This window comes from Elephas maximus, chromosome 21 (genome assembly GCF_024166365.1).
Source record: "Elephas maximus indicus isolate mEleMax1 chromosome 21, mEleMax1 primary haplotype, whole genome shotgun sequence".
In the NCBI taxonomy this organism is placed as follows: Eukaryota; Metazoa; Chordata; class Mammalia; order Proboscidea; family Elephantidae; genus Elephas; species Elephas maximus.
The window spans coordinates 24574726-24589734 of NC_064839.1; the positions used below are offsets into that span (position 1 = coordinate 24574726).

At 49.4% G+C, this 15009-nt stretch overlaps 1 protein-coding gene across 4 annotated transcripts in view; it reads left to right on the top strand.

The window, feature by feature from the left end:
- DRC7 (dynein regulatory complex subunit 7) overlaps positions 1–15009 on the top strand; it is a 44319-nt gene that overhangs the window by 683 nt on the left and 28627 nt on the right. For 2 of the 4 annotated variants that reach the window (XM_049864469.1, XM_049864471.1), the window contains exons 1-6: positions 3113–3186; positions 6798–7000; positions 7355–7523; positions 9448–9573; positions 10304–10498; positions 14715–14873. In XM_049864469.1, the coding sequence (XP_049720426.1) occupies positions 6810–7000; positions 7355–7523; positions 9448–9573; positions 10304–10498; positions 14715–14873 (840 nt within the window). In that variant the 5' untranslated portion in view covers positions 3113–3186; positions 6798–6809. Of the gene's footprint in view, positions 1–3112; positions 3187–6797; positions 7001–7354; positions 7524–7953; positions 8379–9447; positions 9574–10303; positions 10499–14714; positions 14874–15009 lie in introns of those variants that run through there. The other 2 variants (XM_049864470.1, XM_049864473.1) reach the window with 2 other exon arrangements.

Genomic DNA, 15009 nt, shown 5'->3' on the forward strand with positions numbered 1-15009 from the left:
CCACACAACCTCTAACTTTTCCAATGTGCTTTGGACACTGCCAAGTGCCTTACACAGGAGAGAAGTTATTATTACTAGACCCTCCCTCACAGCCCCAAAGCTGTGTGAGCTACCAGCTGCCTCCCCCTCCCAGGTGCTGGTGCTGATGTCTGACAGGAATGGAGGTGGTGCTCCCAGAAGCCCTTGCTTCCCCCTCCTCCCACCCTGCAAACAGACAGGAAGGCTTTATGCAATTCACTGTGTTCCTGGAAGGGAAATCCTGAGGTGTGCACACTGCATCTGTTGAGCCTCATTATCAGTTTTTGTGGACAAACTTGCTAGGTTTCAGACTTATCTTCATAGACATCTGTTTTTCAAGGGGAGGGCTAGGTGCCCTGACATCAAAGTCTCAGAGTTAGCAACCTGTGCTCAAAAGGAACAGCTGTTCCAGGGTCAGACAGGCCTGAGTTCAAATCTTGGTTCTGCTACTTAGGGTTTGTTACCCTGAGAATGTCACCTCACCTCCCCAAGCCTCAGTTTTCCCCTCTGTAAAATGGGGATCATAGAACGTCCTCATCTTGTCCAGAGAGCATTGAGACGACAACAGTAAAGTGCCTGACAGTAGGAGTAGGCTGACTCTCCAAGGCCTCCTTGGTTAAAGAAAAACCAAGCAGAACCTTCATGAAAAGCAAATCATGACCCTCCGCAGCCTAGATGTAAAATAAGAGCGTGAGGTTAAAGGTCCCTTCCAGATTTCCTCTATAACTCTGCCAACAGACCAGCTCTGCACTGGGACAAGGAACTGGAGCCCCAGAGAGGCCCAGCAACCTGCCCAGAGCCACTCGGCAAGTTGGGCTGAAGCTAGGGCTAGGTGCCCTAGGGAGCCCTGATGGTGCAATGGTTAAGCACTCAGCTGCTAACCAAAAGGTGAGTGGTTCAAACTTACCAGCCACTCTACAGGAGAAAAGACCTGGCAGTTTGCTTCCGTAAAGATTACAGCCTTGGAAACCCTATAAGGTAGTTCCTCTCTGCCCTACAGGGTCACTATGAGTCAGAATCAACACGATGGCACACAACAACAACAACAGGCGCTTCCCGAGCTGCTGACACCTCCTCCCAGGGCATTCCCTGGATTCAAGAATTATCGTCTTGTCCCTGACCTCCTAGTCTCAAGGGAAACCCTGGCCTGTGGCTTTCTCAGACATGCTCACCAGTATGTGGGGCTAACCAAATCGCAGGCCGGAATGGGCTCATTTCCTGGTACAGATGGGGAGATGTAGCCAACTTTGGGGTGTGCTCCTGTTCTAGCTGGTTCTCCACCCTAGGTCCAGGCAGGGGCTGAGGGGCTAGGGTCCCTTATCACCTGGGGTCTCTACAAACTGTGGCTCTGAGGGTCAAGCTGGACACTGTGCTGAGGCCAAGAGGAGTTGTGGCAAAAACATATCCCAAGGCCTAGAGTAGATGGACAGGGTTCCCAACCATTGAAGGGTAACAAACACAGCCCAGGAGGTGGGATGGCACTGAGGGTGAGAGTGCAGACCCTGAGGTCTGCCTGCCTGGTCCAAATTCTGCTTCTGCAACTTGCCTGGGGCAAATTCCTCACCTTCCTCAGCCTGTAAAGTAGGAGTACCTGGATGGTGCAAATGGTTAACTAGCAGCTGCTAGCCAAAAGATTGGAAGTTCAAGTCCAACCAGAGGTGCCTCAAAAGAAAGGCCTGGCAGTCTAATTCTGAAAAACCAGCCACTGAAAACCCTATAGTCTGACACACACAGGGTCACCGTGATTTAGAACCAACTTGATGGCAATAGTTTTTTGTTTTAAAGTAGGGATAACAGTAGCTGCCCAAAGGGTTGATGAAGGATTAAATTAGAGACCAGTGGGCATGTGTGTGGCTAAGCCAGGCTTTGTCCTGATCATCACCTTATAAGGTCTTAGGGTCCCGTGGTGCTCCAGGTGCCACAGGGAGTGTCCTCTTCACCTCGGCACCCTGCCTGTTCTCTCTGTTCTGCCCAAGTTTCTTCATTTCTAGTATTTTTTCATTATAATATAAAATATACAAGGAAATAAGATGTATTTACTCTGTGCTCTCAGATAGACAACTTAATATTAAAATATAAACCCCCCTCACAGAGAATTTATTAATTCAATGAAATTACAATAAAGATTCCAGTTGATTTTATTTTATAGACTCTCAAAAAATTTATTCTGTGGTTTATATGGAGGCATGTAGTCCTCAAAGAGCTAAGTCAACCTTAATGAAAGAAGGGCTTAGAAGGAAGACTTGCCTCCAGATATGAAGACATTACAAGGCCACGGTGGCAATCTGTGCAGGAATAGGCAAGACCACTAGGGAAACAGACCAGAGGCCTCAGTGGCAGACCCATGTACCCCTGGGACTTAAAACACAACAAGGTGGATCACCAAGAAGGGACATATGGCCTGATAGATGGTGCTGGAAAATTGTCTCATTATACATAGAAAAATAAAACAGGATCCCTACTTAACCCTTCATACAGAGCTGGGCTCTAGGCAGATTAAAGATCTTACTGGGGAAACAGTGCTGTATAGTTAAAGTTGGAAAGTATCTTTGTGAGTTAGGGGCAAGGAAGGACTTCTCCAACAAAAATTCAAAATCACAAAACATTAGATCAAAGCCAGATACATTACATCAAAATTAAGGCTTTCTGTTTAATGAAGGACCATGGACAAAGTTATCAGACATATGACAAAATGGGAGAAGATATCTGCAACATCAAAAACCAACCAGAAATTAACATGTGGAAATTTTGCCAACCAACACGAGAAGACTTCCTCAATAGATAAAAACGGGCAGAGGTTTCAAACAGGCGTTTTCAGAGGAGGAAACATCTAAGACAAACAAGTTAGCACACGAAGACAAGTGTAAAATCATTCATAACCGGAGAAATGCACATTAATAATCAGCTCTTGTGGGCTCATATAAGCTGGCTTCAGTACCAGCACCAGCAGAGGGACCTGTACCCAAGGGTCTTCTGTGCCTGAACCTGCAGTCAGAGAAGACTACATTTCCCAGAAGCCTCCTCTCCCAAGACCCGCCCCCAGCTTCCGGAAAAGTGTTCCTATGGAGATGGGCTAACAGACACTACAGGCTGTCCCTCAAAGGGGTGAGGAGAGAGCAGAGGACTGCGGGTGGCTAGACCCTACCTGACAGGGTAGTGGTGGTGGTGGTAAGAGGGCTTTTCAGCCTGGAGGCCTCCCGCACTAACTTTCTGGGGAAGTTTTCTCTGTCTCTCTCTGTCTCTGTCTCTCTGTCTCTGTCTGTCTCTGTCTCGTGTGTGTGTGTGTGTGTGTGTGTGTGTGTGTGTGTGTGTGTAGGAAGAGGCTGCTGCTGGGGAGGGGGTTCAGAGTCCATGGCCTCTGGAGAGGGCCCAGGAAACTTGGAGGGTGCAGGAGGTGCTGACCACACCGGTGACACTGTCAGAGGGGGTGACACCAAAATGACTGTCTATAAAATTTTTGTGCAGTGTTTCAGCAGAAATTTATTATTTTTAATAAAAATATCCCTATAGTTAGTTATAACAACAAAAACATTTTTCACGAGCCCAGCTTACATGTATCACTCTATTTACAAGGCCGAAACTCTAGGCTAATTTACTTTTTGAACCTTCTAATGCCCTCCGGTCGGAGCTGTCTTTACCACCCAATTACAACTGTGCTTCGAATTGCGTGGTTTCGTTGGCATGCTACATACACTTGCTGTTGGTGTTTTCCTAGTTGCTGATTTTGTCAAATTTTCTGATGTTTTAGCTACAATATTGTTGTAATTAGTACTTGTGGACCTGTATCAATAACGTTTTTGAGAATGCAGTAGTAATTAAAGGAAAAGAAGGGGTGAGATACGGGAATTACAATTTATGGGTAACATTAGTACAAAAAACATTGTTAAGGATTCTTACGGTCTGGTATGGGAGGTGGTCCATGAGGGAGGGGGTGACACCGTGAGTTACCACACTGGGTGACACCAATCCCAGTGATAGCAGTGTCTCTGGCACCTTGGCCTTTTCCAGTCACACTTCTTTTCTTGCTCACCTCAGTCTCCACCTCCATCCCCACCATCCCTCTGAGACTTCCCCCATCTCATTAGGCCCTTAAGAACGTGGATTTCAGAGCCAGAAATATATGGGTTCAAATCCCAGATCTGCCTGCCACTTACTAGCTTTGTCAGTACGCTTAGCCTCCCTAGGCCTCAATTTTTCCATCTTTTTCTATCATAATAGTGTCTACCTCATAGAATCGTCACAGGTTCAGGTCCAGGCAAGCATGGAAGCTGCTCTGCCACTTGGGCCGTATAATCTAGCAGATCCAATGGTACTGTAAGTGTCCGTGGCAGATAGAGATGCTGTTGACAGCCCCCTATTGGTAAATCAGGAGTCCTGGTGATGCAGTTCCTAAGTGCTCGGCTGCCAAGCAAAAGGTTGGTGGGTTGAACCCACCAGCTGCTCCGAGGGAGAAAGATGTGGTAGTTAGCTTCCATAAAGATTTACAGCTTTGGACGCCCTGTGGGGCAGCTCTACTCTGTTCTGTAGGATTGCTATGAATTGGAATCAACTTGATGGCAATGGGGTTTTGTTTGTTTGCTTTTAAATTGGTAAATCACAGTGCGGACACCTAGCTTTTGGACGAAAGCCCCGCCATCCTCTGCAGATAACTACTCTCCTTTGAGAAACAGTTTTTGGCTTGTTACTGAGCCTTTGTAGAGGCTGAATGCTTAACTATGAGCCACCAAGTCACCAGGAGCCCTGAGCTGCCCATCATGAAATGGGTGTTGTGTGACACACAAAGTCATAGAGTCGGACGTGCACAGCAGCACTCCATCATCAAATGGAAGTGGTATATATGAGATCGGACCAGGTTTTCCCTCCCTAACAGGCTTGGTCCAAGGCTGGTGGCCAGTCACTCGCCTCCCCAAGAAGCTGAGGCAGCAGGGCAGGGGTGGGTTGTGGGGAGGGGGCTAGCCTTTCCATCCTGGTCCCTTTTCTTTACTCAGTCCTGGCTCCACCCTTGCTCTTTTCTCCCCAGTCCTCAATATCACCCCTACTCATCCCCACATGCATCCTGTGGGTCAGTTCTCCTCTCTGGACCTGTGCTCTGTTTGTTGTGAAGAAAATAGATATTTGAGGTGGGGTGCTAGAGAGAGCTGAGCTGGAGGCAGGAGGCTGGCAGATTGGCTGGGACAGGGCTCAGCAGCTTATAGCAGAAACCTGGTGAAGGCGGTTTAAACAATAGAGGCTGAGTTTTCTCACACGGAAGTCTGGAGGTGGCACTCCAGGCCTGAGATGGTGGCTTCACAGTGCCACTAGGGACCCCGGCTCCCCCAGTGTTTCCACCGTGCCTTAGCAGGACTTCCATCTTCGTGTGGGTCATCTCATGGTCACACATTGGCTGCCCCACCTCCTACTTGATATCCCTGTTCCAAGCAGGAGGAAGGAGGAGGGCAAGGGCAAAGGGTCTGTGCCAGCTGGGTCTGGCCCTTTTAAGTCTTCCCAGAAATCCCTCCCAGCAACTTCTGCTCACATTTCATTGGCCAGAACTGGGTGATATCACAGGGCCACCCCTACTTGCAAGGGAGTCTGGGAAGCTGAGAATTTTAAACTGAGCAATTGCTACCCGCAAAAAATTGTGGTTCTGTAGTTTGGAAAGGGGGGCTGGATATTTGGCTTGGTAGCTGGTGGTCAGCTTTGCTCTGTGGCCACCGCTATGGCCTTTCTAAGTGCCCTGGTATGGCTTGAAAAATGGCACCCATATTTGGGTTGACACAGGTGTTGGCCAGGAGAGCCCAGACTGTGTGTTCCCATCCCCCACTCTGCCCCTCATCCGGGTGCCTTTGCCCTGCCCTTCCCCTCTCTGCGCCTCAGTTCCAAATTTGGTGAGATGAGCTATCATTCACCTGCCACCTTCATTTTTTTTGTTTTTGTTGTTGCCATATTCTGTATCACCTTACTATCATACTTTAAACCAATTCACTTATTGGCCTTGTTGTTAGGTACCATCAAGTCGATTTTCAACTCATAGAGACCCCACGTGACAGAATAGAACTGCCCCATAGGGTTTCCTAGGCTGTAATCTTTACGGGAGCAGACCACCGTGTCTCTCTCCCATGGAGCCACTGGGTGGGTTTGAACCCCCAACCTTTGGGTTAGCAGCTGAACACTTAACCACCAAACCAAAACCAAGCCAAATCCATTGCTGTCAGTTTTAACTCATATTGACCCTATAGGACAAAGTAGAACTGCCCCATAGAGTTTCCAAGGTTGTAAATCTTTACGGAAGCAGACTGCCACATCTTCTCCCATGGAGTGGCTGGTGGGTTTGAACTGCCAACCTTTAGGTTAGCAGCTGAGCACTTCTACCACTGAGCTACCAGGGCTCCTCGTTGGGCCACCAGTGCTCCTTTATTGGCCTTAAGGAGGCTTTATAATACTACAGCATTAGCATCACTTGCTATAAAGACAAAATAATTGTTAAATATACTAAAAGGAAATCAACCTTAAGTTTGGGTCACCTCCTGCTGCCCTGACAATAGCTGAGGCCAGCTTTGCCTTTGTTTTAAAGGGAGATTTGCGAGTGTTAGAAAGAAGTTACAGATGTGCTAGCACCAAAGTGAGACTTTCTCCTCAACTGAAAAGGAATTTAAAAGGAATCACTGTCTCCCTCTGTGATCTAAGCCACTTAAAACCACCTCGTAGGCCCCCCAGTGACACTAGTGGGCTTGCTGGCTCCTCCTTCCCCGGCTGCCAACCAGCCATTCTGAGTGCTTTTGTCCCTCCTCCATTTCCAGGGCTGCGCCAGGATGGAGGTCCTGAGGGAGAAAGTGGAGGAGGAGGAGGAGGCCGAGCGTGAGGAGGGGGCAGAACGACTCTCGAGGCCCGAGAAAATGCCTAAGCTGCTGCGGAAGGAGGCAACCACCCTGACGCCGGAGTTGCTGAGAGACATGGAGCAGAAGCTGTCAGAGATCAAGGTCCCCATCCCAGGGGACCCCCCGTGAGTGCCAGGGTTGGGGCTTCAAGCAGGGCTGGGGACCAAGGAGCCAGACTGAATGATGGTGCCTGGGCTGGGAGGCAGGGCCAGGACAGGACAGGGAGATGGGTGGATAAGAGTGAGGGCTTGGCTTTCAGACTGCCTGGTCTGAGTCTTACTAGCTATGTGACCTTGGGCAAGTCACTTCACCTCTCTGTGCCCGAGTTCTTCTGTCTGATAATAATACTTGCCTCCTACGAAGTTGTGAGGATTAAATGAGGGAGGGGTAGAGTCTATCACAGCTAAGGTGGACTGAGGATCCCCTATGTGCCAGGCATGGCCTCCCACGAACTAACGCCACCCCTCTTGCGGGCACAGGACTGATGATACCATTGACATCGCCAATCTGCCCCCTTCCTACAAAGTCAACACACCCAGGGAGGAACAGCTGCTACAGGTGGCAGACAACTTCTCTCGCCAGTACAGCCACCTGTGCCCAGACCGCGTGCCCCTCTTACTGTACCCGCTGAATGAATGTGAAGTGCCTGTAAGGCCGGGGAGGACAGAGGATGGGGAAGGGTGGATTGGGGGGGCGGGACAGAGAACAGAGGGTGGAAGGTGGAGGGTGGTGGGTTGGGTTCTCCAGGGTCTGCAGCCACAGCACAGACCTCCCGGGGGTCAGAGCAGAGTCAGGCCCCACCCAGCTTCTAATCTGCAGGGGCATAAACTCAAATGCCAACAGGCCCCAGCCCAGGGGGTCCACTAATGGCAGGGGAAATGCAGACCTTGGGTTAGCAGATCAAGAGTTGAGGGGAGCTGGGATTTTGGGGGAAATCTCTGGTTTGTAAATGCAGGCAGCTAATACAGATTTTTAAAAATCACCTGGTGGGCCAAATAAAACAGGTCTGTGGGTCCCTGCTGGCCTGTGGGCGGCCGTTTTGCAACCTTTGAATTAATTCCACGCCTTCCATTTACAGATGGGGAAACTGAGACCCAGGGAGGCTCAGAGACCTGCTCTGGCTCACAGGGCTGGAAGGAATGATGGAAACACTCAGGCCCTGGGACCCATCCTGGTCTACTTGGTCTTATTTCTCTGCCCTTCGCTGGACAGGGCCGACCTCTGGGGCTGGAGGCTGCACTGGCTGTGCAGCTGTCCCTGGCCCAGAACCTCCATAGGCCCAGGGGAGGGCATTACACCTGGGAAGGAGACCAGGACACTACCAGGACCATAGTGGGGGAGCCCAGGAAGCAGAAGACCGGGGCTCCCTGTTCAACTCCGACTTGCTGGGTGACCCAGGCAGTGTTCAAAGGCCTCTCTGGGCCTCACACTCCTCCTTGGTCTCCTGGAGGTGGGAGGAAGACATCTTTCAAAGCCCATTCAGCCCACATCCAAAATAAGCTGGTATGTCCCCTGGGTGCCAGTGATGTGATCGGGGCCTCCCCAGTCATCCTGCCGCCCCACCAAGTGCTGCCATATGCCTGGCCTGTGCATTACCTTCCCAACACCCCAACAACTGTAAAATTAAAACAAACAAACAAACAAACGGTTGCCATTGAGTTAGTTCTGATCATGGTGACCCCATATGTGTCAGAGTAGAACTATGCTCCACAGGGTTTTCAGTGGCTGGCTTCTCGGAAGTAGATCACCAGGCCTTTCTTTCAAGGCACCTCTGGGTAGACTCAAACTGCCAGCCTTTCAGTTAGCAGTGGAACGTGTTAATCACTTTTGCTACCCAGGGACAACTATAAGATAGGTCCTGTTATTGTCCCCATTTACGGATGAGGAAACTGAGGCTCAGAGAGGTGAGGGGACTTGCTTTGGCTTACACAGTCGGTAGCAGAGCTGGGGTCTAGCTCTAGGCCACCACCCAGTGTGGGGGAACTGGTGCTACCAGGGCCAGGGGCTGCCCTGCCACCTGTTGTTCACAGGGCCTGGCCTCCTGAGCCTGCTCCGGCCTCTAGGGCCTTCCCTGTGGATTTGAGGAAGGTCCCACCTAGCAACAAGTCTCACAGGGTCCCCACTGCACGTGGCCTCCCTTGCCAGGGTCTTAGTCATCTAGTGCTGCTGTAACAGAAATACCACAAGTGGGTGGCTTTAACAAACAGAAATTTATTTTCTCACGATTTAGGAGGCTGGAAGTCGGAATTCAGGACACTGGCTTTTAGGGGAAGGCTCCCTCTGTGGGCTGTAGCTGGAAACCCTTGTCTCAGCTTCTTGGCATTCCTTGGAGATCTCCAGGTGGCATTTATCTTTCCTCCATTTGTGCTTGCTTGTCCTATGTCTAATCTGCTCTTTTTATATCTCCAGAGTGACTGGGGTTAAGACACACCCTACTGATATGGCCACTTTAATATAACAAAGAAAATCCTCTGCCAAATGGGATTATACCCACAGGTATAGGGGTTAGAACTCCAGCACATATCTGGGGGGACACAATTCCATACATAACACCAGGTCTCTCCCCTTGCAGAAGTTCGTGAGCACGACCATCCGGCCCACGCTGATGCCCTACCCTGAGCTGTACAACTGGGACACCTGTGCCCAGTTTGTCTCCGACTTCCTCACCATGATGCCCTTGCCCGACCCCCTCAAGCCGGTAAGCACCACTCCAGGATGCATCCTCAGGCCCCTGAAGCTTAAAATGGGAAAACAGACTGAAGCTGGGAGAAGGAGGCTTAGTTGGGCTCAGGCCACAGCCCATGAGCCTGTCTGGCCCCTAGCTCTCAGAGACCCGCAATGGGAAAATGGGCCCAGAGAGGGCGGGGCACTTGCCCAGAGTCACACAGCAAGCCCGGAAGGGGTAAAAGAGTCTCATTTTCACGACTTTAGGGGGTGAGGAAAGGAGAGAGAGGGTAAGGCCCCATGCTCACAGCCCTCACTCAGCTTCAGCTTTGGGCTCCCGACCCGCTCAGTCAGCTTCTTGTTGAGAAGGGAGGAAATAAGGGGCAGGTCAATGGTGGGGAACTGATAAAGGGAAGAGAAGGAAAGGGCGGGGCATAGAAAGTAAGGGGAACTTGGGAGTAAAACAATAAAGTTGCCAATCAGAGAGCATCGGACCCAGAAGCATGCTTAAAGCTTCTCCAGGCCAGACATGGTTTTCCTTCAGGAAATTCACAAGCCTCTTAAAATTATGCAACATGTGGCATGTGTTTCCTGAGCATGGAGTCCGTGGTTTTCATCTCAGTCTTAGCAGGCTCCCTAACCCACAAGGGTTAAAAGCACTGCTGGGGTCCAGCTGGCACACGCTGACAGGTGGGCTGTGCCTGGCGGGATGGCCAGGTGGGGGCACCAGGTGCCAACTGTGCTGACCAGCCTGCTGTGCCCAGCCCACGCACCTGTACTCCTCGACCACGGTGCTCAAGTACCAGAAGGGCAACTGCTTTGACTTCAGCACGCTGCTCTGCTCCATGCTCATTGGCTCTGGCTACAACGCCTACTGCATCAACGGCTACGCCTCACAGGACCTGTGCCTCATGGACCTGACACGGGAGGTGTGCCCGCTCACGGTGAAGGCCAAGGAGGTACGGCCAGGCTCATGTCGCCCGAGGGCATCTCACAGATTGTGCGTTACCACTGCTGTCACTCCCACCCTTAAAGACATGTGGAAGAAGTAGGTGGGAATATACAATGGTGCAGCCGCTGTGGAAAAGTTTGGCAGTTCCTCAGAAAGTTAAACATAGAGTTATTATATCAGTACCAACTGCCATCGAGTTGATTCCAACTCATGGCGACCCCGTGTCTGTCTGAGAAGAACTGTGCTCCATAGGGTGATTTTTTGGAAGTAGATTGCCACACCTTTCTTCCAAGGCGCCTCTGGGTGGACTCAAACCTCCAACCTTTCAGTTAGCAGTCTAGCGTGTTAACTGTTCGCACCACCCAGGGACTCAGCAATTCCACTCATAGGCATATATCTCCCCCCCAAAAAATTGAAAGCAGGGCCAGCTGTAAAGAGATACTTTTTCACCAAGGCTCACTGCAGCACTATTCACGATGTCCAAAATGTGGAAACAACCCAATTGTCCATCAACAGATGAATGGATAAACAAAATGCAGTATATCCATACAGTGGAATAATGGTTGTTGTTAGGACTCGTGGAGTTGATTTCGACTCATAGCAATCCCATGGGACAAAGTAGAACTGCCCCATAGGGTTTTCTTGGCTGTGATCTTTACGGAAGCAGATTGCCAAGTCTTTTTCCCATATATCAGCTAAGTAGGTTTGAGCCACCTACCTTGTGATTAGAGGCCCAGCACTTAACCATTGTGCCTCCAGGGCTCCAGTGCCTGCTATGACATGGATGAAACTTGAAAACATGCTGAGTGAAGTAAGTCAGACAAAAAAGGACAAATATTGTGATCCCACCTACATGCATTATCTGTGTAGGCAAATACATAGAGACAAAAGTAGAACAGTGGTTACCACGGGCTAGAGGGAGAGAGGAATGAGGGGTTATTGCATTAAAAAAAAATAAATATATACACCTACACTGGGAGGTACATGCCCCAAAACTTTTTGCCAAAACATATGGATATCTGGGTGTAGAGGAGAAAGCCGAAGGTGGAAAGTTGGAATATTCCATCTTTTTCCCAGACCTGCTGTATGATTCAGAGCCATGGGTGTGGTTGTGAGGCAGGGCCTCAGTCAGGACACCCTGTAAGAAACAAATAAGCTCCTCAGAGATTCTAATGCCTGGCAGGGTTTGGGAATTGCTTGAGTTTTCAACTTTGTATCCTTAGTACCCACCCAGTGCATGGCATGTTGTCGTTGTTGCTGTTGTTGGGTACTGTTGAGTCTATTTCAACTTATAGCAACCCTTTGTGACAGAGAACTGCCCCCATTGGACTTTCTAGGCTGTAATCTTTACGGGAGCAGATCTCTAGGTCTTTTTTCCCATGGAGCAGCTGGGTGGGTTCAAACTACCAACTTTCCGTTAGCAGCTGAGCATTTAACCATTGTGCCATCAGGGCTCCTTGCCTGGTATGTCATCAATTTAAAAAAAAAAAGTGTCCCTGCAGCCTCTAACCCTGCTCCAGCCCTAGAAGCAGCACTATCACCAGGCAGCCCCTCAGCTGCCCTGGCAGCTTCTACTTGCCATTCGTTCATAAATCCAACCACTGTTGACTTCTCTGCCTCAGCGCCTTACCACATACAGCCCAGTTCTCCAAACCAGCTCTCCCTCCTCCTGGTTGTAACTCAGTTTCAGCTACTATGCCCCCGAGTAGGTAAATTTTGTGAGTTCTACGTGGCTTATAAGGCACCCTGGTATCATAGTGGTTAAAGCACTAGGCTGTTAATGGAAAGGTTGGTCGTTCGAACCCACCAGTGACTCTACAGGAGAAAGATGTGGCAATCTGCTTCCGTAAAGATTTACAGCCTTGGAAAGCCTACGGAGCAGTTCTACTCTGTCCTATAGGGTCACTATGAGTTGGAGTCGACTCAGCGGCAATGAGTTTTGGTGATATGGCTTGCATTTTAAGTGAAACTATTCCAGGAGTCCTGGTAGTGCAATGGTTAAGCACTTGACTGCTAACTGAAAGGTCGGCGATTTGAACCCAGCCAATGGGTCCATGGAAGAAAGACCTGGTGATCTGCTCCCAAAAAGATTACAGCCTAGAAAACCCAATGAGGCAGGTCTACTCTATCACATGGGGTTGCTATGAGTCAAAAATGACTGGACGACACCTAATGATATTTCACATTTACCCTATACACTCGTTAAAAATCTGTCTAGACGTTTTCATGTAATGAAATAACAAACAAATGGACAGACATTTGGTTCTTTTATTTCAGGTAAAAAGGCCCCTTTCTAAGAGCAAAAAAAAAAAAGGTTACCAGCCCTCCAGCAGGTAGTGGTTGTGTTTGTGTTTTTATGGCTGTTGATTGAGATCTCCATAATGGCTGGAGGCTGCTGGGGACACAAGAGACAGCCTTAAATGCATTTTAATTTTCGGAATCATAAAGCATCTCTTTATATTTGGAAAATTGTCGTACTGCACACAGAAGACACTTTAAATGAGCTTGAATGAGCTCTGGAGCTCTGTGGTTAGAGCCAAGCCCCTGTGGTTGTCTGCAAGTCAGGGGTTGGCATCCAGGGCCCCAGAACACCCAGCAGGTATACGTGTACCTGTGTTGCACCTGTGTGAGCCCTGTGGGACCCAGGTGGGTGCTCTGGTGGAGTGAGGGTGAGAAGGAGGGAGAGAGCCTTCCCCCTCAGGCCACCCCCACCCCCACTCCAAGAAAAAACTTTTGGTCCCAAAGGCCTGTGAGCTCACACACAGGCCCATGTCTCAGCCATAGTCAGGATCTTAATAATGGAAACATCAGGACTAACAGATGCAGAGAACTTTCTGTTTTATAAACTGCTTTGATGTCCACTGACTTAGCTACTCCTCACAACTGCCCAGTGTGGTAGGAATTATCACTCCTATTCTACGGATGGAGGCCTGGTGGCACATGACTGGACGACACCTAATGATATTTCACATTTACCCTATACACTCGTTAAAAATCTGTCTAGACGTTTTCATGTAATGAAATAACAAACAAATGGACAGACATTTGGTTCTTTTATTTCAGGTAAAAAGGCCCCTTTCTAAGAGCGAAAAAAAAAAGGTTACCAGCCCTCCAGCAGGTAGTGGTTGTGTTGAGGGCTCAGCTGCTAACCAAAAGGTTGGCAGTTTGAAGTCACCAGCTGCTCCTCAGAAACCCCATGGGGTAGTTCTACTCTGTCCTGAACAGTCACTATCGGTCAGAATTGACTCAATGGCAATGGGTTTGGATTTGGTTTATTCTACAAGTGGGAGTCCATAGGTGATGCAGTTAACACACTCAGCTGCTAACCAAAAGGATGGAGATTTGAGTCCACCCAGAGCCACCTCAGAGGAAAGGCCTGACAATCGACTTCTGAAAAACCAACCATTGAAAACCCTAAGGAGCACAGTTCTACTCTGACACACATGGGGTCACCATGAGTCGAAATCGACTCCATGGCAACTGTTATTCTACAGATGAGTGTGTTCAAATGAAATTGGAAGGTAAAATAATGTGACCAAAGTCACACAGCTGCTCAGTGGAGACCCATGGATGGAAGCCCAGGTGGGTCAGACTCTAAACCCTGGAGATATGCTCTTTCTGCCTCTTAACTGCAGCAGACCCCTTCTGCAGCCTCTGCAGTGGTCTTTTCTGCCAATCTTTCTTGCCACCTTAGCGTGCATTCTTGTACACACACACGCACACACACACACACACATACACACAGAATTTCATCACTTCCCTTTCCCAGCAAACTCTTACTTTAAGTCAACATATGAAACCCTCCAATGGCAAAATCTGAAAATCCTGACACCCTTTTTAATTTGCCCCACTTCGCAGATGGGGTCACATAACTGGCACTCGCTGTGGAGAAAGGAGAAGGCCATGTCTCCTGAGCTCCCACCCTGGGAGGCATCTTACGTGGGCATTTTATTGTGTCTACTACTCAGAACAACCCTGGTTCTGAGGGTGCTTAATATTCTCACTAATATGTTACAGATGAGCCTGGGGTTCAGAGATGACAAGATGTACCTAAGGTCACAGAGCTGGAGCTGAGCCTTTGTCTGCATGTAGGGCCAGAAAACCCATATAGTCAAGGAACTGTGATTTCCTGCCTGGAGGGACTGTTGGGAAGTCCTCAGCTCTCAAAGTGTGTGTGGTGGGTGGTTCAGGGCCATTGACCCATTTCTTCTCTTCGGTGACAGGTGGTCCATGCAGAGGAAAAGGCACCACCTAAGAAGTATGCCATCAAACCCCCCAGGGACCTGACCAGCAGGTTTGAGCAGGACCAGGAGATGAAGAGACAGGAGGAGATCAAAACTGCAGAGGAGAAGCGGCTGAGGGAGGAAGAGGAGCGCCTCATGGTGAGTCCACAGTCCTCAGTCCCCACCCCCAGCTCAGCTAATGAGAAGGGCTGCTGTGAGTGGGGAAACAAACACAGGTCAGGGAAGGAATGCATTTCATGGATTCCCAGTGCAGCTCTGGCACTCTCCTTGTTCC